The 27,392-nt window shown below is 37.3% G+C and overlaps 1 protein-coding gene across 2 annotated transcripts in view; it reads left to right on the top strand.

Moving 5' to 3' along the window:
• KDM5A (lysine demethylase 5A) overlaps window positions 1–27,392 on the top strand; it is a 51,242-nt gene that overhangs the window by 1,681 nt on the left and 22,169 nt on the right. For both annotated transcript variants that reach the window (XM_085229776.1, XM_085229767.1), the window contains exons 2-17: window positions 684–761; window positions 1,807–1,929; window positions 4,041–4,211; window positions 4,815–4,949; window positions 9,640–9,745; window positions 10,321–10,409; window positions 13,631–13,789; window positions 16,608–16,727; window positions 17,820–17,978; window positions 19,404–19,585; window positions 21,135–21,297; window positions 22,081–22,200; window positions 23,162–23,356; window positions 23,476–23,657; window positions 23,924–24,048; window positions 24,269–24,419. In XM_085229776.1, coding sequence (XP_085085902.1) covers window positions 684–761; window positions 1,807–1,929; window positions 4,041–4,211; window positions 4,815–4,949; window positions 9,640–9,745; window positions 10,321–10,409; window positions 13,631–13,789; window positions 16,608–16,727; window positions 17,820–17,978; window positions 19,404–19,585; window positions 21,135–21,297; window positions 22,081–22,200; window positions 23,162–23,356; window positions 23,476–23,657; window positions 23,924–24,048; window positions 24,269–24,419 — 2,258 coding nt within the window. The remainder of the gene's footprint in view (window positions 1–683; window positions 762–1,806; window positions 1,930–4,040; window positions 4,212–4,814; window positions 4,950–9,639; window positions 9,746–10,320; window positions 10,410–13,630; window positions 13,790–16,607; window positions 16,728–17,819; window positions 17,979–19,403; window positions 19,586–21,134; window positions 21,298–22,080; window positions 22,201–23,161; window positions 23,357–23,475; window positions 23,658–23,923; window positions 24,049–24,268; window positions 24,420–27,392) is intronic.

Here is a 27,392-nt window from a genome sequence, read left to right as displayed (position 1 = left end):
TAATGTTGTGTCCTTACTCTGTTGTATTTACTGCCTGATGGACTGCCTACTGTATTTTTAAGATTTCTTAAGAGATACTAAAAAGCTGATCTTTACTTGTTTTGAAGTCATAATGTGATTTAGGGAGAGAAGGTGGATCTGGGAGGCATGTGTGATTGGATCTGTGTGATTGAACCAAGTACTGACTGTTCAGACAGTCATTATTTAGGACTGCGTTTCTGTTGAAGTGTTGGACTCCTGACTGCTGTTATTATCTTTATGAATGTAGGCAAACATGGAAAAGTTACATGCATAATATTGTATGTTATTTGGTGTTTATCACTGTTGGTAGTGACAGTTTTGCAATGTGCAGGAAATACAGAACTTCCCATCTTTGAATAAATACCAACAAGCAGCACGATCTCTCTCTCAAGTGAGAGCCCAGTTTGAGATGGGGCATACTGAAATGCATCAAGCCTTATTTTCTTGTTTATTTCTAACTTTGTGAAGACTTCTTTCATCTGACTGAAGTGTTGTAAGAACATTTTAGAAGCACGATAATAGCATAAAACTGGAAAATATTACAAATCCTGCTGAAACTCATTTAAACTAGGGGGAGCTTGAATGACCAATTACTGAGGCCTTTTGTGTGTTTTTCAGTGAAGTTTCTTGAAACACTGAAATGTCTTTCTGTCTCTCCTTAGGATTGGCAGCCTCCGTTTGCCTGTGAAGTACAAAGTTTTCGTTTCACTCCACGAATTCAGCGCCTGAATGAACTGGAGGTGAGCCTTTCCACTGTTGATACAGTTTTGTGTTTACACTGAAAGCTGTAGGTCTCCTTGCTTGAAATTTACATCTTGTCAGGTTTCTGTGTGGGGAGACTTTAGAAACCTGTAGACCGCATCAGTGTTTATACTTGGCAGTGGCAGCCTCCATAGAAAATAACTCTCAGTGGCTTTGAGAAAAGTCTGGTTTTATTTTATTACCCCAAATAACCACAAGAGTCTTTCACGTTCAACTGGAAATGTCTAAAATGAATGCCAAATGCCATGTTGCATAGTAAGAGCAGCCAGTGTCTGGCCTTCAGAGCTCTGCAGGCCATGATTTATTTATTTTTCTTAAAATATTTACTGCTGTTCTGGAAGCCTCTGGTTACCTTATAGTCAGCTATCCCAGTAATGCCTCTTAAGCATTAAAATGAAGTTGCTTTGTATTTTATAAGACTAGTTATGGCTGGCTAATTTTATGTTTCGAAAATGTAGGGGGAGATTTCTTGAAAACAGTCTGAGTAATATTCTGTCCTGACTTTTCCTTTTCCCTACAGCATTTCTCAAAGCCTTGCACTGTTCCTATACCAAAATGTCATACATCATTTGACTTATAAATGGGTCCCCTTATGGAAAGTGATTTGAGTACTCCAAAAATACTCAAGGGAAGAGCTCCTTTTGCATGGTTAGGGCATATAGAAAAGCTGTTTATAACCCTGCTGTTTCCCCCCACAGATTTTATTCATTGCTCTTGCGTTTCTCCTTGGAATTCTGACTTTAAGTGAACATTTTAGTCTGAAAATGTGAAATTTTTAGGTAAAAGTTTTGGCTTATGGGATTTCAAATACGGGGAACAAAAGCATATACAATTTTATGTTTATAAACATCTTTCTTTTTACTAAATATTCCTTTTTTTTTTAATCTGAGACATATTTTACATGCTGAGTTGTGCTCTGAAAATATAAACACTATAAAGCTTGTCATGATTTTTGTCAGGTCTGAAACATATTGTCATAGTTTTTTGGGAATGTATGCATTTGTCTTCTCTTATTGATTGCAGGCAATGACAAGAGTGAAGCTGGACTTCTTGGACCAGTTAGCAAAATTCTGGGAACTTCAAGGATCCAATTTAAAAATTCCTGTAGTGGAGAGGAAAATACTGGATCTCTATGGTCTGAGCAAGGTGAGTAAACAAGTATGGCAATGCTTGGTCAGGCAGAGACTTCGTTTTTCATTTGAACTCGAGAAGCCAAGCATCAGGGAGGGCTTGTTTTACAGCATTGTCTCATAAATATGAAGATGAAATGAAAATGGGGGAAAAAAATCAGAGTGGAAAATAACTTACAAATTGCAAGGTTGTGTTAGTGTGTCTGTCACAGTTACTTCAGCTGGCTTTAGTTGAGTCATATCCAGCACACATTAGTTGCTTGAGCATCCTGCTGTTAGCTGTTGGAATTCAAGTTGTCCTCTTTTATGTATGGCAGGGCTGTAGGAGTTGAGATGTTCTCTGAGAAGCATGCGTTTCAGTTCCTCACCTAGCAATTCTGTAATAAATTGCAGTAATTGCTCCCTTCTGTCTCCCGGCACAGATTTTCCATGTGACGTAAACATGCATCTTTGGGACTTTATACTGTCAACTTCTGGAATAATTATTTTAATCTGTTTCCAGTACAGGCTGTGCTTAGGGCTAGCTAAAATTTTATGTTGCTATAGTCAGCTCTGATGCATTGTTTTTTCACATTTTCATGCAAATAAAAACTTCTGGGGTTTGCCACTGGCAAAATGTACGTAGTTATAAACTTGTCTGCTAAAGAAAGGCTGTTAATATAAATAGGTAGATTTGTTTGGCAAGGTGACAAATTGAGATATGGCAGCACTAACATTTTTGTGTTCAAGCATTTGTTTCCACTCCCCTATCAAGATTTCTTTCTGTTAAATCTTAACATTTTTACTTACCTTCTCTTAAAGATGAAATCTACTCAGAAGTCAGAGTTCTTTTAACTGTCTGAAGTTGCTGCTAGCGTGCAAACAAGAGGCAATAATGTCTTCCAGTGTTTATTTTTGTGTGTACTGTGCTTTGCTCTGCTACACAAAACCATCATACTGGTTCTGGAAATGTCTGGGTCACTGTTATGAGCTGGAGTGTTTTAGTATGTTCCAGATATGGAAATGTAGGCTGATTTAGTTAACTTATTCACTTCTCTAGCCGCAGTTCATATAAAGGTAACTTCAGCAATCACATCTTCCTGGGCGTGTAAACAATAAATTGAAGTTTAGGAATAGCTTTGAAACTGATTTTATCTGTGCTGTAAGTATGAGAAAAATAACAATCAAGAATAGAGAGAGTGCAACTCTCTTTAATAATGAAAAGAAACAGAATTAACTAATGTATTTGTCACTGTCACACTTAGACATTTGAGCTTACTGCAGCCTGAGAAATAAATTGTAAATTTCACTCTAGTAGCAGTTGTTTTTTTGCTTTGAGGTTTTCAACTGTCTATGAAATGTTAAACATGAAATTTGATCATTGTACATAAAGACATGAAATGCAAAACCATGCTGTAGTAGAAATGGTATTAGTCGTATAATAATGGGAATTAAATTACAATCCATTTGGGTTTTAAACTACTTGGTAGTGAAACCATATGAAGGGAGTGGAGGCAGTGGAAATGTGGCCAGTGTTTCAGATCAAGCAAGTAGTCATTTTTCTTTCTATTTTCTTGCATGTAACACTGACAGTTCTGTATGTAAACTGCCAGATTCAAAACAATTGAAATCAGGTGTGAAAAGTGAATAAGTTAAATGGAAGGTTAATTCAATTTCCTCTCTTTGTACAGTAGTCTCTCTGCTGTTTGGGGTTTTCTGAGAGTTTTTGTAACTCTCAAGTCCAACACTCCCTTCTATGTGGGGTCTGTTAGAATTGGCTTCGCTGCTGGCCAGACTTGTGTTTTGCATCAGAGCGTGAGTCTGGTGAGAGTTAACTTTTCCATTTGCTCTGATGATGGGTTTGTATTCTTTCCAGCTTGTCAAAAATCTTAACTGTTGAGTTCCTTCTGTCTAGAACAGTACGCAGATTGTGTTTACTAGGGAAGTTGTAATAATAAATATAATAAGTAGGGAGGTTAATTGTTTAGTTATAGTACTAGTCCTTCAGGAAACAACAAGCAAACTCATGTTTCTGCCATTCTTTAGTAGAACCTTTTAGCATTTGATTGCTGTAGTTGATTTATGATTTATGTGAGGTGGTGAGAGCAGTTCAAAGCCCTTAACTTTTTTTGTGTGTATGTGTTTCAGATTGTTGCTGGCAAAGGAGGCTTTGAGGTAGTCACTAAAGAGAAGAAATGGTCTAAAGTGGCAAGTCGGCTTGGCTACCTGCCAGGAAAAGGCACAGGATCATTACTTAAGTCTCATTATGAACGGATCTTATACCCCTATGAGCTTTTCCAATCTGGGGTCAGCCTAATGGTGAGATGCTTCTCTTTCAGGATGTGAGGATGGGGTCCAAACTGCATGTGGCTGCTTGTTGCTGCATGCAAAAGTAGAACTTAGGTTCTGTGCTTTTAGAGGTTGCAACTATGTAGACAAGTGTTTACCCACCCTAATAAGACCAAGACCGGCCCTGTTAAGGAAAACACTGTGAGACAAGGGCACCTTCCACTTGATCAGGTTGCCTGAAGCTCCATCCAGCACTTCCAGAGATGGGGCATCCACAGCTTCTCAAGGCAGCCTGTTCTAGTACTTCACCACCCTTGTTGTGAAGAAATTCTTCCTTATATTTAATTTAAATCTAGCCTTTTTTTTCCTTATTTTGAAACCATTATCTCTTCTCACTAAATTCCCTGATCAAATCTGCTTATCTTTCTTGTAGGTTCCCTTTACGTAAGGCTAAACAACTCCCACGCCCGGGGTGCCTGGATTAATCAACCCCTTGTCCAAATTGCATATGTAACAGTGCTGTGTGACTTCAGTCATTGGCTAATTTCTTAGTGAAGAGAGTGGTTTACAGGCCATAAAATGATCAGCACTACCTGATCAGTCAACTTGGTGTTCTTTGCTTTGATCTTCTAGGGCATCCAGAAGCCTAACTTGGACCTTAAGGAAAAAGTGGAGGCTGAGGACCTCAGCTCAGATGCCCAGACTTCACCAAAGCAAGGTTCGAGAATGAATGTTGTGCTGAAGAGAACCAGACGTGTCAAGTCCCAGGTACCTCTATTTCTTGGTTATTGCAGAGAACCCTTACTCCTTGTACCAGCAGAGCAATACTGGGAGTGCAACAGCCTTAGTTTGTGGAAGCCTGCTCAAAAGTGCCGCAAGAAAGAAATCTTCACTTAAATAAAATGTGGAGAAAGATGTCTCTCTGAAACTTTGCTTGTGGTGGATGTGTTTAAAAACTTCTAAAAGCTGCTTTTTGGTTTTTACACTTAGCCTGTGTACTTTGGTAGAGAATATAACTGTGAAAACTAAATGATTCAGCTCTCGTGGCTCCCTGCTGGCCGTTTGGTAGAGCATGAGTGAAAGGTGGATTTACCTTTAGAACAAACTCTTATAGCTTCATGTCATTCTATATTTGCTTTAAACACCGTGAAGCAAAGTGCGGTTAAAATTCTGTTGTTTTTTTTTTTCCCCAATACATTTTGTTTGTTGACTGAGTTTATAAAGGACACTTAATCTCCTCTTTGCCTCTGATGTCATGACTGATTCAGACTAAATTGTCCCTTTTGATCTGTTCTCTTTACTAACAGAAGCTGACTTGGCATTATTTATTGCAGCCACATAGCAATGCATCAATCACACAGGCAGTCCCTGGCTTTCCAATTGTGTTGTTAGAGAGGTGTCCAAAAAAAAAAAACCTAAGAATGACTGCAGTTCCTATAGCAGTCATTCATTGTGAAGAATTCTGCTTTGAACCAATCTTGAGAGGCAGTGCCAGTGTGACCTCTTTCCCTCCTGCATGGTGTAGAAGTGTCACTGTCTTATTAAGATCCTTAAGATTTTTTTCTGATGCTTCTTTGTTTAGAGTAACTCGTACTTCTCACTGGAAGGGTCAGAAGTACCACAGAGTGACACGACATAGCTGCTTAATTTCATCTAAAGGTGCTGCATTTTCAAAATGAGAGAGGTGATTTCATGTGAACAATCTGCAAAAAGTCAACGCATATGTATTTAAATACTTTCTAGAAGACCTGTACTCACATTATCTTGTAAGCAATTTAGTTATTAAAATAGCTGAACTGAATTCTTCAATAAAGGAAGAACTCAGCCTACTCACATAGCTGGAGAAGTATTTCTAGGCTGTGTTGGAAGCTATGCATAAATCTGTAACTGTGTTTAGAAATAGAAATTTGTCCTCAGGATCTCCAAACTGCAGAAGTAAAAGATCTGGAGAATGCTGAAAAATTGTCCCAGATTTCAGTACCTTGTTATTATAGACAGGACTCTGCTTATTGTTTGAAGAACACATCTGGAATTGTACCAGAAAATTAGGTGTTCCTTAGAACACAGGTAATAGGCAAATAATGTAAAAAAACCAAACAAACAAACAAAAAAAAAAACAAAAAAAACAAACCCAACCTGCTAAATAAATGTTGTTCTGCTCTAGCTGCTGTATCTCAGTGATTGTGTTGTTTGCTGAGTTGTCCAATGCCTGGTTAGTGAACGTAGCTAATTACACTGAACACTGCATCTCAGGAGATTTTTTCCAGAGTTAAATGCATTTTCCAAAATGATCTGTATCTTATTTCTGTACCTGAGAATGGGAGATACATAAGAAATGATGAAGGTGGTAACTGAAGATTACTGAAGTAAACCCAGATCCTCAGAAGAAGCTGACATTTTAGAAAAGCGAGTGTTTCAATTTTTAAAGATGAAAAATAAGGAAGATGGGGAATGAGAATTCTCCTTTGTGAAATAAGGACTTTTTTTTTCCAAGAAAGAGAATAGTTTGGTTATGAGATATTCTCCTTAAAAAAAAAAAAAAAAAAAAAGATTAATTTTCTATTCCTTTCTCACTAAGAAAGCTCTGAAATAGAAAGAATGGAGGAGGGTAACTGAAGTAGTTGTGGGCAACAATAACAAAAAGAGAAATGGAATGAATTTAGGTTATGAAAAGAGATAATCTTTACAGTTGGGTTAAATTCTTTGTTAGCAAAAAAGTGAATGTCTTTGCAAATTATCTTTTAGGATGTATTTTAACTGACAAGGGAATTTATCTAATGAGGTTACATCCTAACAGTTTCTCGTAAAGTAACACAGCGCTGGAAGAAAACTATAATGAAGTGCTGACTTTTCAAAGGAGATCAATTTGGTTAAATAAAAAGCATATTAACGTCTAGATAAGTTTCTAAAAAAGTGGAAGGAATTATGGGTAATGTCTGCTTTCAGTATTCTGCTACAAACGTGGATGGTTTTAGAATAGCAATTAAGAAAATAAAATTCCATTTTTGAACTTGGAAAAAAAAAAAAGGTAGTAATTCTGTGAAATGATAGAACTCTGGGGGATGCTGATGTGCCCATTGCACACAAATACATGAACTCTTGATTGTAACTGCTCTCATCGTATCATAGAATCATAGACTGGCTTAAGTTGGAAAGGACCTTAAAGCCCATCCAGTTCCAACCCCCTGCTGTGGGCAGGACTGCCACCCAACAGCTCAGCTGCCCAAGGCTTCTCCAGCCTGGCCCAGAGTGCCTCCAAGGATGTGAGCTTCTTATAAGTGATTTTTCCCTTACAAAAAGAAAGCCTTTGAGTTGTACTTTCTGTTGAGAAGGTAAAAAACCAAAGATCTCCCTAAATCTTTCAGGAAGAAGAATAGAATTTCTGTATTATCAAGTTTGGTTTTGCTTTTTTTGTTCTGTAAGCAACAAAACGAAAATAAGAATGTGGAGTTTTGTGCTATTAGCTGTGGAAAAAATGGCAAGGAATGCTTTCACAATTTTTGAGTTGGGTGTTTATGTGCTCTTTTGGACCATACTCCAGAGAATCTCTCTGAGGCTTCTGATGATACTCTTTCACAACTTAAACTATCGAGTAGCCTTACAGTATTTGTGAGTTTTACAGAAAGCTGATTTTTTTTTAATACATTTCTCTTTCAACCTGCTTCGTTTGTTGGGTGTTTTTTTTGTTTGTTTGTTTGTTTTGCCTGAGTGTGAATACATTGTATCCATTTTGCTTTAGTTGAATCCAAATAAATATGAGCAGTGGAGTTATGAGAACATATTTAGGGAATGCGTTTTTAAACAAAGCTGAAAAATCAAAGAGGGGTTGTTGCATGTTTGTTATTTAATTCAGTACATATGATAGTCAAACTGTTTTTCAGGTATTATCGAGAAAATTGTTTTAGATCACAATAGCAGGAGGGAAATTGTGGAGATCATTAATAAATGTTACTGAGGTAATGGAAAGTTGCCCAGTGGAAACGTAATGTGAGTTGATTCTGTCAACTTCTGTTAGTTGAGAAAATGGAAAAACTTTTAATGAGTTTCAGATGGAAATGGAATGACTCTGAAGTCTCCAGGTTGTGAGCTTTCCTGTTCAGTGAAAATGTGATGGTGATCCTCTGTGGCTTATTAGCCAAGAAGTGAAGAGTTTAGGGGGAAAAAAAAATCACCAGTTGGGATGTAATTTCAGATTGAACTTATACAATCAGTAACACGTCTTAACTGAAATTAATAACATCATAGAATTCATAAATATTAGAAATTAGAGTATCAACACGAATAGCTTTGCAAAGATGCAGGTTAGCATACTGTACACAACTCAGTGAGAGCAGGGACTCTAAATATCACTAAGAAATTCATGAGTAGTAATAAATAGGAGATTAGGTCTTTTAGAATGTTCTTTTGGCAGGAAGAAAACCAACTGATTTAGGCTGAATAAATGGAAGTAATCAGCTTTTAGCTTTGTTAGAAGTGCTTTTGAGTATCCTATTTTTAAACACTTTTTAGGAAAAGTGTTTTTTTTTGTGGTGTTCTTGAGGGAATTTATATCATACCTTATTTATCAGGTTGTAATTCTGGGGATAACAGATGAAATATCCTCAGTAATTATGTGAAGGTAACCACTTCAGAATTAGATGCCTGCTTTCTAAATTGATGTACTTGCTGAGATCTGAACTGAACTCAGTGAGTTTCAGGAGGAAGTGTGAATGGTGGGAATACAGTGGCTTAGTATACTGGTGTTAGAAAGTGTTTTCAGTGTGTAAGGAGGCAATGTAAAATACAAAAGATGGTTGCATTGAAGCTCTGAAAAACCAAACATGGAAGTTCTTTTTGCTGTTAGGTTAGAAGCTACAATGTGGGGAAACGAGATAGGTCAGTAATGGGAAATGGGAAGAATACTGAAATAAAATGCTTTGGTAAACAGCTGAGCACTGCAGAGCTGTGGACATGTCACCTAATCGAATGGGTCTTCTATTCGGTGATTTTTGAGCTTGCAGGGCCACAAAGAGTAGCTGTAATCTCAGAGTTACACTCATAATGTGTCATCATAAATAAATCCGGGAAATAGTTTCGAATTCATTCGTGTCGCTTTATGTGTCTACTCAAGAAAGTGTGTGTGTGTTAACTTCCAAGCACCTCGTGCTGTCAGGACAGAGGAAAATACTACTGTGACATTCTTCTCGTTTTATTATCCTAAATGTTAATCCTAGATTTTGTTGTATAGGTGACTTGCTGTAGTTAGTCTGTGTTACTAAGTACTTATTTGTCTTTCATTCCATTTGCTTTTGATCGTTGGCTCTAGGAAATGAGAATCGTTTCTTTTCCCACCTGTTTCCTTTCTTTTGATGAGCTGATGTTGGGTATTATGGGAGAGGGAAATGCAAATAAATGATGGTGAGAGTTGGAACAGAAGTATTGTTAGTTTGTGCTGATCTGGCCTTCTTTTTATTCGTAGGTGGAGGCAGGAGAAATGAGTAGAAATACTGAACTAAAGAAGCTGCAGATCTTTGGAGCTGGACCCAAGATGATGGGTCTGTCATTGGGAGCGAAGGATAAAGAGGGTAATTAAACCTTGGGTTCGTTGCTTTGTAAAGTAACAAGGCTATTAAATCTTTCTGCATGTCTTTAGAGGCAACGTTAAAAAGAAGGTAAAGTGTTATAACTGAGTTATAACACTTATAGAAGGTAAGAATTTTAAGGTTATAGAAGGTAAATATTTTAGGTTTTAATTCATGAGAGATTTTCAGGGTAACTTGGCATAGTTTCAACTTTTTATGTACTGTATTGTAATAACCATAACAGTTATGCAGCTGTTGCATGAGCTGTATGGCTGGAAGGAAAAATAGGACTTTTTTTTTTTTTTAACAATTCTGAAGCTGATCCTACTAGCTGAATGAGTTAATTCCCTCTTTTCTTTGAGGCAATTGGGATGACTTGTGAGGGTATATGAAATATTTTCCTAATTCCTGTTTATTTTAGAATGATTTGGTACAGCAAGACGTTTTACCTTTTGCTGGGTGGCCACGTAGTTTCAGATATTAAAGACAGGTTACCAAACTGGACCTTGTTGTTGTTTTTGCAAGTTGCATCTATCTTTGTGTGTTATTAATAGCACTTAACTTTGTTTTCCTTAAAGATGAAGTGACACGAAGACGCAAAGGAAACAGATCAGAAGCATTTGGAATGCAGATGAGGCAGCGCAAAGGAACTCTTTCTGTCAATTTTGTAAGTTTGATTATCTTGCTATGGTTTCTGATAAGAAATTCATTGATTTACTGAGGTGTTTTTTTTTTTTTTTCAAAGCAAAGAAGAGTGAACAGTGTTTTATAAAATAATGCGTAGCTTTTAATTCAGGCAGGAAGAGTGTTACAGTGTGAAGGTACATGATGATTATAGGCTTAAAGACTTGCTTTGCCACATATTTCTTACATGTCTTTAGTAGCTTGCTTTCTATTTGAGCTCCTCTTTGTGGTGCAGTGGTACTACTTCTCTTCCTTTAAACATACATGAGATGCTCCAGTATGTCAGCATTTTGAGTATAGCAGTATCAACTTTCATCTTCATCCTCACTGTTCTGAGTTTAAACTCGTCATTGTATCATAAAATTGAGTTGGAAGGAACTCTTAAAGGTCATGTGGTCCTGCCCCACTGCGATGAACAAGGTCATCCACAGGTAGATCAGGTTGCTCAAAGCCCCATCCAGCCTGATCTTGAGTGTCTCCAGGTACAGAACACCTACCAAATTTCTGGGCAACCTGTGCCAGTGTCTCACCCTTATTTTGAAAATATTCTTCCTTATATCCAAGCTAAACTTCCCTCTTTTAGTCTGAAACCGATTCCCCTTGTTCTGTCACCACAGACCCGCTGAAAAATTTGTCCCCCTCCTTCTTACTTAAAGCCCCCCTTTAGATACTGAAAAGCCTCTATCAGGTCTCCTAAGAGCCTTCTCTTCTCCAGGTCAAACAGACCCAGCCCAGGATACAGTTGGCTTTTTGGGCTGTAAGGGCACATTGCTGGCTCATGCCCAGCTTGCCATCCACCAGTACCCTCAGGTTCTTTTTCGCAGGGCTCCATCCTTACTCCTGTGCTCCTCCAGCTTTTAGTGATAGCGGGGGCTGCCATGACTCAGGTGCAGACCTTGCAGTTGGATTTGTTGAACCTCATGAGGTTCACCTGGGCCCATGTAAGTCCACGCAAAAGGAAATGAAGAGCAACTCTAAGGGGAGAAGTGAAATGTTTAGTGTGCTGATGTTTGACCATGGAGAAGCAGTGTGTCATTGTCACAGGCTGTGAAAAAGCAAGAACTTTTCGCTTTTGAAATGTCATAATTTAGCCTGTGTGTACAACAGTGAGAGAAGATGTATGACTGATGTTTCAAGCATAGGCTCCTAACTACAAATTCAGCTGTTCTTTTTTTCTTAGCCTGAGAACACCTAGAAAAATTAATTTTAAATTTAACCATGGAAGGTCAAAGCAACCAAAAATCTTCAGTAATTACATGAAAATACATACTGGAGAAAGAAGGTGGAGAGGTTGGACACTTCAAACAAACAAAGCAGATGATTGTGATGTTGTAGCTAAGTTTGAATCTGTAACTTGAATTTCTTTTTCTGTTACTACCAAGTATACAGTATTCCTTGACTGTTTGAGTATCATCACCATTTTGTTTAAGGATGTTTTCATTTAAAAATATGTTGTCCAGTCTCTGTTTCTGTATGTAAAAGGTGATACATTAGCCTTATGTAACTTCTAACTGAAAAATACTTTGCAGTATTGTTTATAATTTTTCTTGATTCTTTTTTTTTTTTTTTTTTGTGAGGTGCTGGTACCTTTTTTATCACCTTCCCCCAAATACCAATCATCACAGTTCTACTGTATTTTAATTATGTGGGTAGGAGGCTTATTTGTGGTTATGGTGTAATCACATGTTTGTCTACATTTTGTGAGTAGTTTTTGTGGTGTAGTCTTTCTGTTTAACAAATCATCATCTCTTGGGCTGACAAAAAAAAAAAAAGCATTCATATGGAGAAAAGAAAGTATTATAAGCAGTAGATAACTAGTGAATATCATAGAATAGCCTTGCATTACAACTGCCATTTTAATGCTTTTTAGTTTGCGGAATAGAGCCTGGAGATGTTTGTTAAAGCAACCTTTCTCTCTTACATATACTTGCAACAAAAAGAACTAGTTTGGTAACTAGTTTTAGATCTTTCATATTTGTTATGTGTTTTCACTTTTTGTCTTAAAAAGAAAAAAAAAAATAACCCGGTTTCCTAATAGAACTGCAACATTTAAACATTGTTTCTTAAGATAGTTACTGAGCAATCTTTCCCTTGAAAAGTGTACTGTTGCATAGCTAGGAAGTCACATAGGTTAACTAGGCTGACATAACTAAGATGGGGTTCACTTCAAGTATTTAAACTAACTTGTGTGAATGTGAGGGTTTTTTTTTTTTTTGGTGTGTGTGTGACAATCTAACAATAAAAACCCCACCCAAACAAAGAAAACCCCAGATCAAACCCACCATTTCTGGTGGGTTTTTAGCTCTGTGAGGGAAATATGCAGAACCCAGGTTGCTCGATGACTGAAGGTAGCAGTGGCAGAGTTCAGAACATGCGTTACACAGAAGACATTTTTTTTAGTTGTGATAAAATAAGTTTCATTTAGATGACATTTGATTACATTACAGATCTTTGATGCTATATTAAATGTTTATATTAAAATCCTTTGGACAGTACAAGATGCAGTAGCAAACAAAATTTGAAACCTGATGATATTTATGAGACATATTTCCCAGTCTGTGTTGTTGTTGTTGAGAGGTGATCGTAGACCTCTGCAATTTTTTTTTCTGTTGTGCTGCGTTTAATTCTGTTCTCCTAGCATCTGGAATTTCTGTCCTTTATTTTGGAGAATATGAGTAAGGATTTGGTATCTTTATGTACAATTTCCTCCTCTTCTGCTTGGAATTTGATTGAAATGTGTAGGCTTGGATCTTTTTTGTCATTCTTTCTTGTCCATTATAAGTATAATCACTGTACTTTGCAAGTGATAACAGGTATGTTTCCGAAACATTTCTTGAAGATATTCTTCGATTTGTACTACCTGTAAAGACTATGAGTTGTTTTCAGCACATGAAATCCTAAAAGCTTTATTCTCCTCTATTGCCTTGGAATAACATAAATGAGATGTTCCTTTGAGTTACCTGGATAATTATTACCCAACTGAAAGGAATGGTTGTTTCTAGCAGTAATTTCCAGTTACTTCCTCTACCCCAACTGAAGCACAATTGATTGTTAGCGTTGCTTCTCAACAAGCAGAGGAGATTACATTCATGTTTATATTGAGTTTTAGGATTACATCCTTTCTTTGTTATTTAAAGGAAGGCAGGTTCTGGATGAGGAAACTTGTTACTGCTTATAACAATGTATGTTTTTTTTTCTCCACAGGTTGATTTGTATGTTTGCTTATTCTGTGGCAGAGGAAATAATGAAGACAAACTGTTGCTCTGTGATGGATGTGATGACAGCTATCACACTTTCTGCTTGATTCCTCCTTTACCTGATGTACCTAAAGGTGACTGGAGGTGTCCAAAGTGTGTTGCAGAGGTACAGTTGAGGAAATACTCAATTTTTGTATTTCTAGTTGCGCTCCAGAAAAGAGCAAAAGAGTTGCAGTTCAACTCTCGTTGCTGTTCCATCTGACTAGGAGATGTAATTTTGTTTGGGATTTTGTCAAGATATGGGCTGTGGATCTCCAACTGTGCCAGCCGATGAGCTGTAAGAGAAATATTTCTCCTGGAGCTTGGGCATAACCTTTAAGACATAGCTATGTAGAAGTTAAAAGTCAGGCCTTTATGTGGCCTTTAACTTGAGTTGAAACTCACTCAGATGAGTGGATAACAGGAAATTAGGTGAGAATTAAGGTGGTAGTAGATGTTTAAACATAACGATGAAACACTTTCTAACCAAGAAAGTAATTGAACCACATAATATGGGCACAACAGGGAGCTCTCTTTATTGAGAAGTCATTGTGACATTGTTCAGAATAGCTTTTTGCAGGTAGTGAAAGAATTAATTTTAAGAGTAACTGTTAGTTTTGTTTTAGACTAAGAAAGGAACTGGAAAGACTTAGAAATGGAAACCAGTTTGAATTTAATTGCTTGAGAAATAGAAGTGGCTGTATTCAAAGAGATAACTGATCAACAGCATAAAGGTAGAAGGCATAATTTGACTGCTTGATATTTGTCTCAAGAAAAATTTGTAAGCTCAGGAAGTTTGTAGGTATAGAATTCAGATTGAAAAAGCTTGCCATTTCTAAATCTGTAACTTTGTAACTGGCTTTAACTGTTTAAAAAAATGTTTTTTAGACTTTTTTTGTCCAGAGAGGGGCAGTAACATACATGCATACTTCTATACTCGTTTCCCTCCCAACATCCACACCCTTCCCAGCTGTGGGTTTCTGCTGTTTTCTTTATAACAGTGCTAATAGTTGTGCAGCCACATAATGATGTAGCTCTTTGCTCTCTAACTGTTCTTTAAGAAAGATTAAGGTGTTTGATGATCTCAGGTTAATGCTGTTGTGAAGTGGAAATCTCTAGTTACAGGCATGGGTGACTGACTTATCCTTTGAGCTGTTGCTCATGTAATAGATCAAGCTTCTTGTTAAACCTTCTCTTAATAGAGAATGATAAGGGAGCATTAGCAAAGTAGAACAATCTGACATGGAGGTAATGTAGAGAATATAGTAAATACTGTGTCTGTTGTAAATGGTTTAAGAATGTACAAAATCATAAAAAATTTCAGTAGTGATTGTACTATTACTAAGGTGTCTTAACTTTGCTTAGTAGTAGTACTACTTGTAATAGGAACAAAAATGCATTGTTCCAAAGGGAAAATCACATATGGGAAAAAATTGGCGAAGTTCGAGGTCCAAGTCAATTGTTGCTAGTTTGTGATACAGAAAGCACTTGAAAAATACCATGTATAGTGAAAATGCAAAGTCATGGCTTGAACCAGTGATTGAACACCTGGTGGGAAGGCAGGACCAACCCAGGGGAGCTCAGGTGCATGCAGTGCATCTGAGTGACTGGAATAGTGAAGCCAGGATGCAGCCCCTTCCCAGACCTCATTTAAGGGTTGGCAGTTGAGGTGAGGGTATCTCTCTGGAGATCTCTGCCTACATGAGGACCTTACAGGTCTTCTGAAGGTAAGCAGCTTCTTTCCCTTATTTCTGTGCCCTTTGTTGTTGTGTCTGGTTGGATCCTCATTGCTATGGCCAGAGGTCTTGTTGCTCTTCCGTTCATTGTTGCACTTTCCATTACATTACACCACGAAGGTATGGGAAGTAAGAGAGAGGGGGGAAAAAAACAGTGTAAGTGTGTGTGTGTGTGTACATCATAGAGATGTTTGAAATGATTAGTAGTACTTGTCTCAGTTTTTACTTCAAAAGCTAACTGTGCTCTATTTGTTGATGTAATATTAACACCAGAGTGCCAAAGTAGAAGCAAAACAGAGGGACAGGATAAGGACTCTTTATTTGCATTGAGGTCAACACTGTCTTGACAGTGTTTATAGATGTTATAAATCTTCTCTTGCCAGCTGCATTTAAGAGCACCTTTGATGAATATTGGTAATAGTCTAAGGATAGTTTCTCTTGAATGGAAAGGAACGGCTGATCTCTCGCACTCCTCTTTGGACCATTTTCATTATGACACTGGCTGTTAAGTTTGGTGACAAATTTGTGCTCAAATATATCTTGTACACGTTAAAAATTGTGACAGCCCCTTTGTCAGCAGGAACTGAAAAAGACGTAGAAATGAGTGGGGACAGCAGCAGGAGTGTGAGCTGGTCTTCTTGGATTCTTAGGATGATTATAGGTAGAACAATAGAAGACTTGAAGGTTTAGTCAGAGGGACTGTGTGTGCTGTTAGCTCTTACTAGTCACCTACTTTGGTATGAGTGCTGCATTGTTTTAATTTCCTTTCTTCTTTCCTCCTGTGTGCGCTTGTGCAAAATCATTTGAGGATATATTTTGTTGATAGGACTGAAACACTAACAGGATTTGTTCCCGTGCGTTTATTCTGCAGGTGTTTGAATCCAGCGTGTCTAAGAAATGCCTTTAAGGATTTTCTTTGTCTCTGCTGCTGATAGGAATAGATGGCGAAACTTAGTTTGTACAGGAAGCAGAAGTGTGCAGTATTGGGGTTTGCTTAGATTAACTTTCATGCAATTAATTCTGATCTGTTTCCATTATGGTAAGACTTCCTCAGCTGAGAAAAGCACTCAAAACTGATAGCTTATTGTGTTTGTTAAGGACTCAGATGGTCAACTGTTTTGTTTTCTTTCCTCTTTTTTAATTTTAACAGAAGTATGACTGTGTCATAATCTGCTGTAGGGAACAATGTTTCTATGTTCTATCTTTTAGGAATGCAACAAACCCCGTGAGGCCTTTGGATTTGAACAAGCTGTCAGGGAATATACTCTCCAGAGCTTTGGTGAAATGGCTGATAACTTCAAGTCTGATTATTTCAACATGCCAGTCCATGTGAGTTCAACTTTCATTGTCATTCTTTGTAGGAGGAAAAGAGGTTTCAACTGATCCTGGACTTCTGCTGAGGCATCTTAGCTTTCTATGAAGAGGCACAATAAACTCCAAACACGAGAACAAAAGATATAACTTCCTGGCATCTGGTCTTGCTTCAATTTCATTTAACTTTTTTCTACTGATCAGTAGACAGCTTTATTGTTTGTAAAGGCTATACTCCATTTCAGTTTTTTCCCTTTTTGATTATTTGAACCAAACCTAGAATTGTTCCTGTGAGGCAGTGGGATCTTTCCACTGTCCTTTCTGTGGCTTTTGTCTTGATTGTTCAGTGGACATACCATTATTTTCTTCCCTATTAGATTCTTTTCTTGCAGATGTATCAATAGATGAAGTCTGATAATTTTTTTTCCCCCTGCATCTCAGCAGCATTTTTAAAACTGATGTGTCTCTGTTGGCACATCTTTGATTCCACTGTTCTATAGACTGCATGAAATGACAAGCTTCTTCTCTCAGGGTTTTTGAGTAATTTGTGGACAGTCTCATCAAAGCTTCCAGCTTTTGAGATCTCTGCTTCATTTCATGACCTTAGGGGACAGATCAAAACAAGAAATAAAGCTTATTTTACAAACAGACTTTAACTAAATGCATGTAAAAACTATGAGATACGTGCAGACTACAGTCTTGAACGCATTTATCTGAATTTCCTTTCTGTTTTTTAGACTTTGGTTGTTATTCGCTGAAATAGTTTGGAATATGCATGTTCTTCTTTTTTTTTTTTTTTTTTTGCTGCTTGACTTCTGCTGTCCTCCCTTTTTAGCTTTCAAGAATATTCTTAAGCTGTACTCCTGAAAATCCTTTTTTTTTTCTTTTTTTTTTTTAATTCCATCCTTCATGGTGTGGCGTTTTATTTCTATTACGTTGCAGCCACTACTAAGGAAAACAAACCAAACTGTGTGATAGTGAAGAGATGGAGTGAGAGAATTTGAATTGGAATTTGAGGATACCCCAGAGATTACTAGCAGTGTATAGCCTGAATGATGGTTTTCAGGATGGATCTAATCTACGCAAACCCTAACAACGTTTTGCTTTCAGATGGTTCCCACTGAGCTGGTAGAGAAAGAATTCTGGAGATTGGTGAGCAGCATAGAAGAAGATGTCATTGTAGAATATGGAGCTGATATATCATCCAAGGACTTTGGAAGTGGCTTTCCAGTGAAAGACGGCCGACGAAAGCTGATGCCGGAGGAGGAGGTGAGTAATAGAATGTGCAAGCTGACCTTGTTCTTTGCTCTCCATGAGATTTCACAGTAAGAATTTAACTCTGAGAGTTAAATCTGTGGATTTTTTTTAATGAAGATATTAAGGTTCACACTGAACATTCTTTTTGAGCAGGGCATTACTCTGATAGTGTATGTTCTTTTTCCAAATCTTTGTTTCTGATAGCTAAGCTATTTGTAATGATTGAAGTTACACCTGTTTTGTATCACTTAATAGGCAAAGATATGTAAATTGTTACACTATACTCAAATATGAGGAAACATCTGATAAGATTTTCCTTTCTTGTTTTGAGGAGTTAACTACTGAAACACAATACTTACCTCCTTAGGAGATTTGTAATAGATAAAACAGACTAATCAGATTTAGCTTGTCCCTCTGACTGTGCATACTGTAAGAATAAAAAAAACTTTGATACATCATTTGTTACGGGAAATTAAATAAAGAACGTCTGGTGAGTGTGTTGCTTATTTTCCCTCAGACCTTATTGTAGAATATCCATTTTTTGTCTGCTTATTTGTTTAAATTCAGATTAAAGGGGAAAGTAAGGGTGTGATTTCATGGTTATTCAGGCTCAAACTGATTCATACCAATCCCTGAAAAATGTTATTTTGCTCACTATTCCATCCGTGTCTGCACCTTCCTACTTTTTGCACTTTTGTCTTGGTGGTGCAGAGATTGTCTGTCTACTTGCTGAGTGAGAACTGCTTGTTGATTTCTTTGTATAAAAGTAGTAATTTAAAAAACAACCAAACAACAATAACTTTCTAGCCAGGTCATCATCTCTCTGTTGTCTTTATGTTAGTGCAGAGGAAACAAAGTAGAGGCAATCTGAATTTACCTTTTTCTTTTATATAAACTGGGCGCATTTTGAAGGAAAAGGTGAATTTCTCAACTGGTGGTGCTGATTTCTGTGAAGTAAACGTAGGAGTTTATTTTATTGAGGGATTTCTAAAATAATTTATAGAGATCAAGTTAAGCTACAGTGCAGTAAAACACATCTCTCACAAGAAATCTCATTATTATTTCAGCTTTTGATGTTTGCAGTCATTGTATCCAGTTTTAGGGAAGACTTCTATCTTTGTTTGCTAATGTTACTGGTATTGTTTTTCTTTTCAGTCAGAAAAGCATGAAAGTTAGGCATAGGATGGAATCAAAGTCTGTCAGCACTGATCCAAATAATGTTGAAATACTAGGATTGGCCTTAAATGTCAGTTGTATTAAATGCTGGCGGAAGAGTTTAAATATTTCCTACTTTACATGCTTCACTGTTGCAGAATACTGTGCACCATCTGCAACAGGAATGGATAAGTTGGTCTCTTAGTATTTTCCTTGTCTAGAGATAGTGTCCCCATGTCTTCTGATTTGCTCAAAATTCTTTTTTTTTTTTTTTTTTTGCAGGATTATGCACTTTCTGGTTGGAATTTGAATAACATGCCAATTCTAGACCAATCAGTCCTTGCTCACATTAATGCAGATATCTCTGGCATGAAGGTACCTTGGCTGTATGTGGGGATGTGCTTCTCCTCATTTTGCTGGCATATTGAAGACCACTGGAGCTACTCCATTAACTACCTGCATTGGTATGGGCTCTCCTTTGCACATCTATGTTATACTGCTTTGTTTACTGTTAGTAAATTTGTAATTTTACTTGAAAATATCTATTCATGCTGATGACTTTTAACCAAAAAACTGTATGTGGTAAGTAGCCCATATTCTTAGCTGAATTTGATTAAAAGAGAACACAAATACTGCTTTAATGGTGTTGGTATTTTTCATTAACTGATTGAATATTCTTGTGTTGCAAGCAGTCTATTATCACTGTAAAATTATCTTTTAGAGGCTCACATCTTTTCTAACAATTTCTTTTGTTTTAAATTCAATTACAGTTCATTGGTATGGAATGTGCTTTATGTTCTAAAGTTGGGCATCCCCTGCTGGAAATGAAGGCTGTTGTCTAGTGGATTATGCATGCATTAAATCTGCAAGTTCATGAGCAGAGTTATGTATACACAGAGTATTCCTCCTTCAGAGAACAGAAATTTGAAAGTAATTCTGACTTCCAGAACATTTCTAATAGTGTTCTGCTGTTTGTTTTTTATTTGAAAAGAAGAATCGTGACAGATTAATTCCTTGCACTGCAGTCAGTCTTCATGAGAGGGCACTGTGGGAAGCACTCCTTCAGAATGGGAGGTTAGCTATCTGCTAAGGACGAGTTTGATAACCTTTAGATTATGACTGCACGTTTCTGGAGAACTGTTTGCTAATAGATCTGGTCCGCAGGCTGTGAGGGAGTATTTCATTTGTTTAGAGTTCACTTATGGTCCTCAGCGTTTTATTGAGCGGGTCAGTATGTGAAAGTCTTGTGTCAGCTGGTGAATTGCAGCAGCACAGCCAGAAACAGCAGTATTTCCTAGGGCTTGCTAGTTCTGTCTTACCAGCAGGTGTCACTAAAGCCTGTAGGAATCATAGAAAACATTGCATTATTCCTTATCTAAACTTCTGGGATGTTTAGTGTCAAGGTAATTAATATTGTTACCTAGCAATTGATATGTAAATTGATTCAGATATTTCAACAGACTACTAGTTGTACATAAAAAAAAATAATAATAATAAAAACAAAATACAAACCTGTCAACTATAGATTCTAGATTATTACAGTTCCCTTTGGATGAGACAGGACTGTAAAGGCTAGAATAATATGTTCTCAAGTTGTTCTCTGTTATTGGTCCTGTTCGTCACATTTTTCCCCCATTCTTAAATAATTCATGTGATTAGGTATCTCCTGTCTTCAGAATCTAGTGAACTATTGGTTTTCAGTAACTAGTTGTGTATGTTAGAAGGACTGATTATACGTTATCACATCAGCATTCTATCATTTTCACTTCTGTTTATGTGGTATAATATGCCTTTTGTTTCAGACATAAGATTTCTCCAGGGTTGATTGAGTGAGTGGACGGGTACCACAGTCTATTTCTATTAGAGGTGTTCGTTTGTGTCTTCACAGAAAAAATATTTGGCTTACACTTTTAACATCACTGTTCACGTACTTTGCAGTTGGGTGCCATCATTTGTTTCCTTTAAGTAATGCATCTGTTTTTGTGTTTTTTTTGTTGTTTTTTTTTTTGTTAGGGGAGAGCCAAAGACGTGGTATGGTGTGCCCTCTCATGCAGCAGAGCAGCTGGAAGATGTGATGAAGGAGTTGGCTCCTGAGCTATTTGAATCCCAGCCTGATCTCCTGCATCAATTGGTCACTATCATGAACCCCAATGTGCTGATGGAACATGGTGTACCAGTGAGTAGTACATGAGCGTTTTATCCACTCGGTTTCATTTTGTGCCAGATCTTTGTTAACATTAGTTTGATGTAACTCTGAAGAATTTTTGTGGTGGACACCTACATCTCCAGTTCATTAGTGGTGGCACTGAAGTCTGTTTTTTGAATCCTTTTCGAGCCTCACCATGAAATTCAATTATCTCACATCAAAAGAGGATGTGCCAAGCTTCTTACTTAAAATATCTTACAGAATAAATGTACATTGTGCTACAGTTCATTTTAATGGAAAAAACCCTTCTACTGTATTTGTATTTGTCCATGAATTAGTTTTAATATCTTTTGACAGTCAAACACTGATGTTTAATAGAAATTCCAGTTTTACAAACTGTTTTGACCAAGCCTTACTGACATCAGACCTTTAAGCAGCAGTCACTTTGACTTGCTTTTTGTGTTAGGATAAATTGCTTTTTTGACAAATACTTTGGCAAAGCAAACCATAAACTGTTTCTAGAAGCCTTTACAGGTTGTGATGCGGTGGATTAAATAGCGATAGTCGATAATCCTTTTTTGGAATTCATGAGGAGAATTTTAAACTGCTGGATTAGATATCTAGCTTTTATTTTTTGATTAACGTTATAAACTGAGGATTCATTTTAAGAAGACAAAATCAAACTTTACCACTTAGCTGCGTTGACTCTGGTGTTCTACAGGTAATGCAAATGATGTTCAGTATGTCCTAACCTCTGTTGCAAGTTTTTTAGTGCTTTTTTTTTTCCCCCCCTTTTTTCTTCACTTATATTAGGTGTACAGAACCAACCAGTGTGCTGGCGAGTTTGTCGTGACCTTTCCTCGTGCCTATCACTCTGGATTTAACCAGGGATACAACTTTGCTGAAGCTGTGAACTTCTGCACTGCTGACTGGGTCTGCTCTTTTGTATATGTTTTTTGTGTCTCTACTAGGTGTCCTTTGCAAGGAGAATGTTAATCATTTCTTATCTGAAGAGTAGTCTTTGACGCTGCACAGTGTGTTTTATGTTTATAGTTCATGCAATTGTGAGACTGTTGTTAATTTTCATAGCAGAAAATGATTTTGGTGTCCACACTATTTTAAACAGCTTCAAAATGAAACTTTTTCATGTGGTCTTCCTTTTCAAATATTGATCTTGTAGTACTTCAGCTAGTTTTTCTCTCATGCATCTTCCTAGTTTTCATATAGATTATTGTACTGTTTTGAATAGCTGTTCTCATCTGCATCTTGGAGTAGGCATAACTCTTTTGTTCTCCTTCAGTGTCAGCTCACTGCATCTTTTAATTGTGTTAATCCGTATTCTAATAGCCATGACACACCAGAACATAACTTACATGGATTCCTCAGTAAGTTGTTAAAAGTGTGCCTCATTACTATTCAGAGTTTACAGATGAAAGATAGGATCTCATCTATTGTTTATCTGCCTCCAACTTCTCCTTTGATACATTGAAATATAAATTTTAGAAGTTAAGACATTTATTCATTTATCAGATAATTTGTCTGTGGAATTGTCAGATTTTTTTTCTTCAGTGCTCATGATATAATCCGTGTGTAGCCCCTGGGAAAACTCCTATTCTGACACTATGCAAAATGTAACCCAGAAGTGCACAGCAAATTTATCTAGTAATACTTTCTTTTTGTGCTTTAAAAGACACAAAATGATTGATGCTAGCTTTGGTTAACTTTAGTCCCAACATAGTTATTTCTAGACGACAGTGTGTTTCACCTCTTTCCCATAATATATTTTTCTGTTTCTTAGTCTGTCTTTCCCCAGATCTTGTGAAGGAATGTGGGTGGTGAGAGGTTGTCTCAAAATGTTTTGTCCCAGAATGATGATTGACATTGATTTTTGTAGCTTCCAATTGGACGTCAGTGTGTGAGTCACTACCGAAGGCTTGGGCGTCATTGCGTTTTCTCCCATGAAGAACTGATCTTCAAGATGGCTGCAGATCCAGAGTGCTTGGATGTCGGACTGGCTGCCATGGTCTGCAAGGAGATGACACTAATGATAGAGGAAGAAACACGCTTAAGGGAAACTGTTGTACAGATGGTAAGTAGTGAAAGACAACTCTTTTACTTCACCTGCAAAAGAAATTTTGCTCCCTTTCCCCATTTCCTCTCTGCTTTGCCTGGGCTAGTGTTTTTAACAGGTGTTTAATTTTTTTTAAGGGAGTATTGATGTCTGAAGAAGAGGTGTTTGAATTGGTTCCAGACGATGAACGTCAGTGCACAGCTTGCAGAACAACGTGCTTCTTGTCAGCTCTTACGTGTTCCTGTAATCCCGAGCGCTTGGTTTGCCTCTACCACCCATCTGATTTATGTCCGTGTCCCATGCAGAACAAGTGTTTAAGGTATGCCAGCAGTTGGTTTTTTTCCCTTTCCAGATCAATACTGTGTTGGAGACTGATTGCCAGACATAACACTTGGCCACTCTTTTCCCTTCCTTTATTTAAGGAGTGCTTTTATCTTCTTTGTTTGATTCTTGGGTTCAAGGCAGAGGATATTATACGTATTCTGTCCTGACCTTATTTTAGCTGAGAAAACTCAACAATAAGCAATATCCTAGGTATTGTGCAAGCATTAATACTCTTGCTTTATTTTCCTTTCATATCTCCAGGTACCGGTATCCACTAGAAGACCTTCCTTCTTTGCTGTATGGAGTGAAAGTCAGAGCACAGTCTTATGACACTTGGGTTAGTAGAGTTACAGAAGCTCTGTCTGCTAACCTCAACCACAAAAAAGGTTAGACTTCTGTTCTTTGTTGCAAAAGTTGAAAGGCATCCTACTTATTCTTTTTCTGATTTAATGATGGAAAACACTGTTGTTTAGTGAAAAAAGAAATAAGAAACTCATCTTTCTGTGTTTGACATTAAACTAGCCTGTTGGAACCTTGATGTAAGGGTTTGGAAGCAGTCTAAAATATCTTTTGTTTCTACATTCAAACTATATGCTGTTACTGCAGATGTAATTGAGTTGAGAGTGATGTTGGAAGATGCTGAAGACAGGAAATATCCTGAAAATGATCTCTTCCGTAAGCTTAGAGATGCTGTGAAAGAAGCAGAGACCTGTGCTTCAGTAGCACAGCTGCTTCTGAGCAAAAAGCAAAAACACAGGTAAGACTTTTTTTTTCCAGTTTTTATCTATTTTGTTACTTGATTGGACCTGAAAATGTAAGAAAACTGAGCTCTCACTGTCTACTAATTACCTCTAGTGTTTGCCTTTGGTGCTGTGACTCAGTGAGAGTTGGGGAGAAATATGCTTGTAACAAAGATCCAAAAAGCAGACTTGAAATGCATTAAACATACTGTTTTGAGCTGACTTTCATACTGAAATGTGAAGTCCTTTGGAAAAATTGTTTGATCTCTGATCAGGCATTTGTTTAAATGTATGGGAGAGTTGTAGGAAAAGACAGCTGGAAGAAAAAGTGCAATGAAAGTAAGTTCTTGACATGAATGTTTATATTTTAGTCAGCATGGCTAAGTATATAGCTTAAATAAAAAATGAGTTGATAAAACTGCTTTAGGAAAGAAAATCTGTTAAAACGTACTGCAAAGCTGAGTGCATGAAAACTAGGAAACAGCAAAAACAGCAATTATGGTTGGTGAGGCGAGCTTAGTTATGTCTTCTGGTACAGCATTTCTCAAAAATGTTTGATTTTTGCCAGCTGCTTACAAGTAAATTGCAGAATGCATTGTTATGCTGGTGGAATTACTGAAAGATGAAGAGGAAATGTCTTGCCAGCAGTGACTTAGGAGGATGGGATCCTGGGGAGCAAAGCAGTGCAGAGAGCAAAAATTGAGTCCGTAGTTGCAGCCAGTGATGTGTGGCTGAACTGTAGTGCCTTTTCTTTATATCTTCTAGCTTCCTTAGCTCTTTGTATTGCCTGCCTTGCTTATGACCCTTCTGAATGTTGTTTTGTCCCCTGTCAGTACCTCAGCATTTTCCTTTTTGTTTACACAGTTTTTGGTGTTAAGCTTAAGGCTTCTTTAAGGAATGGGGTGAAAAGTAAATACTTAGCTAGTTGTAATACCCTGCTTTCCTAGACAGGACATAGTGGGTGGAGTGTTCAAATGCGAGCCATGATGATGAAATGTTGTATCATAGATCCAATTACACTTCTCAACAGACATGCCTTAAGTTAAATAGTGAATTTCCAGGGTTTTTTCAAGAAGTAGAAGAGAGAGAACTGGCAACTTTCAATTATGTATCTGAACTAGAAATTAATCAAATCCCATGGGGCAAAGAAAGAAACTTGTGTAGTCTAAGATTACTGTTGTATGCTAAATCATAATATGATATAAAACAGAGGTTTGAGAATTTTTCAGAAGAAAAGATTTTAAATCCTCTTTAAACAATACTGGGAAATTTAAATCAGAAATCACCTTCAGCTTGTTCTTCAGCACTTGTATTCATATTTCATACAATGAGAGGAATCACATTTACACTAAGGATAAGGTTAGAAATACATTAAAAATGAGTGCTGAAACAGAACAACTTGGCAGAGAATAAAGCACCAATAAAGTTGTGATCCAAATGTAGCTAATGATGTTGCATTTTTTTTTGGTTTTACGTGTGGTCAGATGGCACAGAACAATGGAGGTGGCTTCAATATACCCACATTTTCTCACCCCCTTATTAGTGCTGAAAGTTGTGTTTTTATAGGCAGGGATAGGTGAATGCTTGTGTGACACACAGTGCTGTGGCAATGTATGGCTGCACTAGGGTGGGAGTGCTTAGGGGGTGGGTCCAAGTGCAGCTACCATTCCTTCTCACTGTCTGTTATAGTAAATCAAAGCCTACAGTATTCTTTTATTCTCTGTGACTTTTATACAGTGTAATTATATTTGATGACTCATCTACATTTTCTTTTTAAGTCCACAGAATGAAAGATTAAATTTACTACTTATTTAATGTGATAAAATGTATATTGATTAGCAGGGAACAGCTCTTCAATGTTTAAAATCTGTCCTGCTCATGAGATTGCTGTGCCTGCAGTGATTTTTATACCAAATATTTCATTAGTGCAGTGCCACTTAACTCTTCTCCTTCATTCAGTAGGCTTGTAACACTTGCTTCTAGTGGTACTTAGTGGATGGACATGTCCTGTGCAGTACCAGTCTTTTCTTTTGCAAGTTTCAGTGGTTCTCTGCCTGCAAGAGAGACAAGTCTAGCAAACAAGATTTATTTTCACAGCATGTCACTTGTATATTGGAGACCTTTTGCCAGTGCCTGTCATGGTCATTAACTGCTTGAGCAAGTACAGATCTTCACATGGCTCTTGTGAACAGTCCCATCTGCCAAGCTGACTGAAAAGGGAGGTTCACTGCTGAAATCAGTTCCTTGGAAATGGGTTCCCCTATCAAGTTAGAGAGTCAGTGTTACCTTTTTTCCTTCAAATATTTTGGCCCCTGTGGTTTCCTCCGTATTGTTGTCAACATTACTCTGTCTCTTGATCAAAATCTAAATTAATGACAGAGGTTGCCCAGCAAGCTGTGGTGTCAGTGCCACCGGTGACGTTTAACTCCATACCCTTCTCTTCCTGAAGCAGTTCTTGGTTCCCACAGATTTGTTACCACGGCTTGAAACAGTATCCTTGTAGGTAGATACCTTCCTCGTTAGCAGTGCTGAGGACTTTAATTCTGAAGATGTTTATTTCAAATATCAAGTCTGCAGAGACTTCTTCAGTTTCTATATTTTGGAAGAGGCTTCTGTGTTTGCATAGCGAGCTGCTTTGGTTTTTGGTTTTTACCATATTCTCATCCATGTGACGTAGATGCTTAGGAAGACAGTTTCTGCTTTGGATGTGTCTTCCAGTGTATGGCAGATCTTGTAGATCTTGTGCTTCAGAGCAGTCTTGTTTTTTGTTTCTGTTTTCAGAAATCTCTGTCTTTCTCCCTGTTACCTGTATCTAATCAGCCTTAGTAAGTTTTGAAAGAATTTCACCATTTCCTTTTCTCTTCAGTCACATTTGAGGCATCTTGTTTGACTTTGTATTTGAGTGCTTGAAACTGTGTATAGTTTGTGTAGCTTTGTGTAGTTTGTTCAGTGTTTTCTTTACCTGTTTCAACCTCTACTATTTTGCACCC

This window comes from Meleagris gallopavo, chromosome 1 (genome assembly GCF_905368555.1).
Source record: "Meleagris gallopavo chromosome 1, MGAL_WU_HG_1.1, whole genome shotgun sequence".
Classification (NCBI taxonomy): domain Eukaryota; kingdom Metazoa; phylum Chordata; class Aves; order Galliformes; family Phasianidae; genus Meleagris; species Meleagris gallopavo.
Note: the sequence above shows the minus strand (reverse complement) of the source record. Positions and strands in the feature narration are given on the sequence as shown.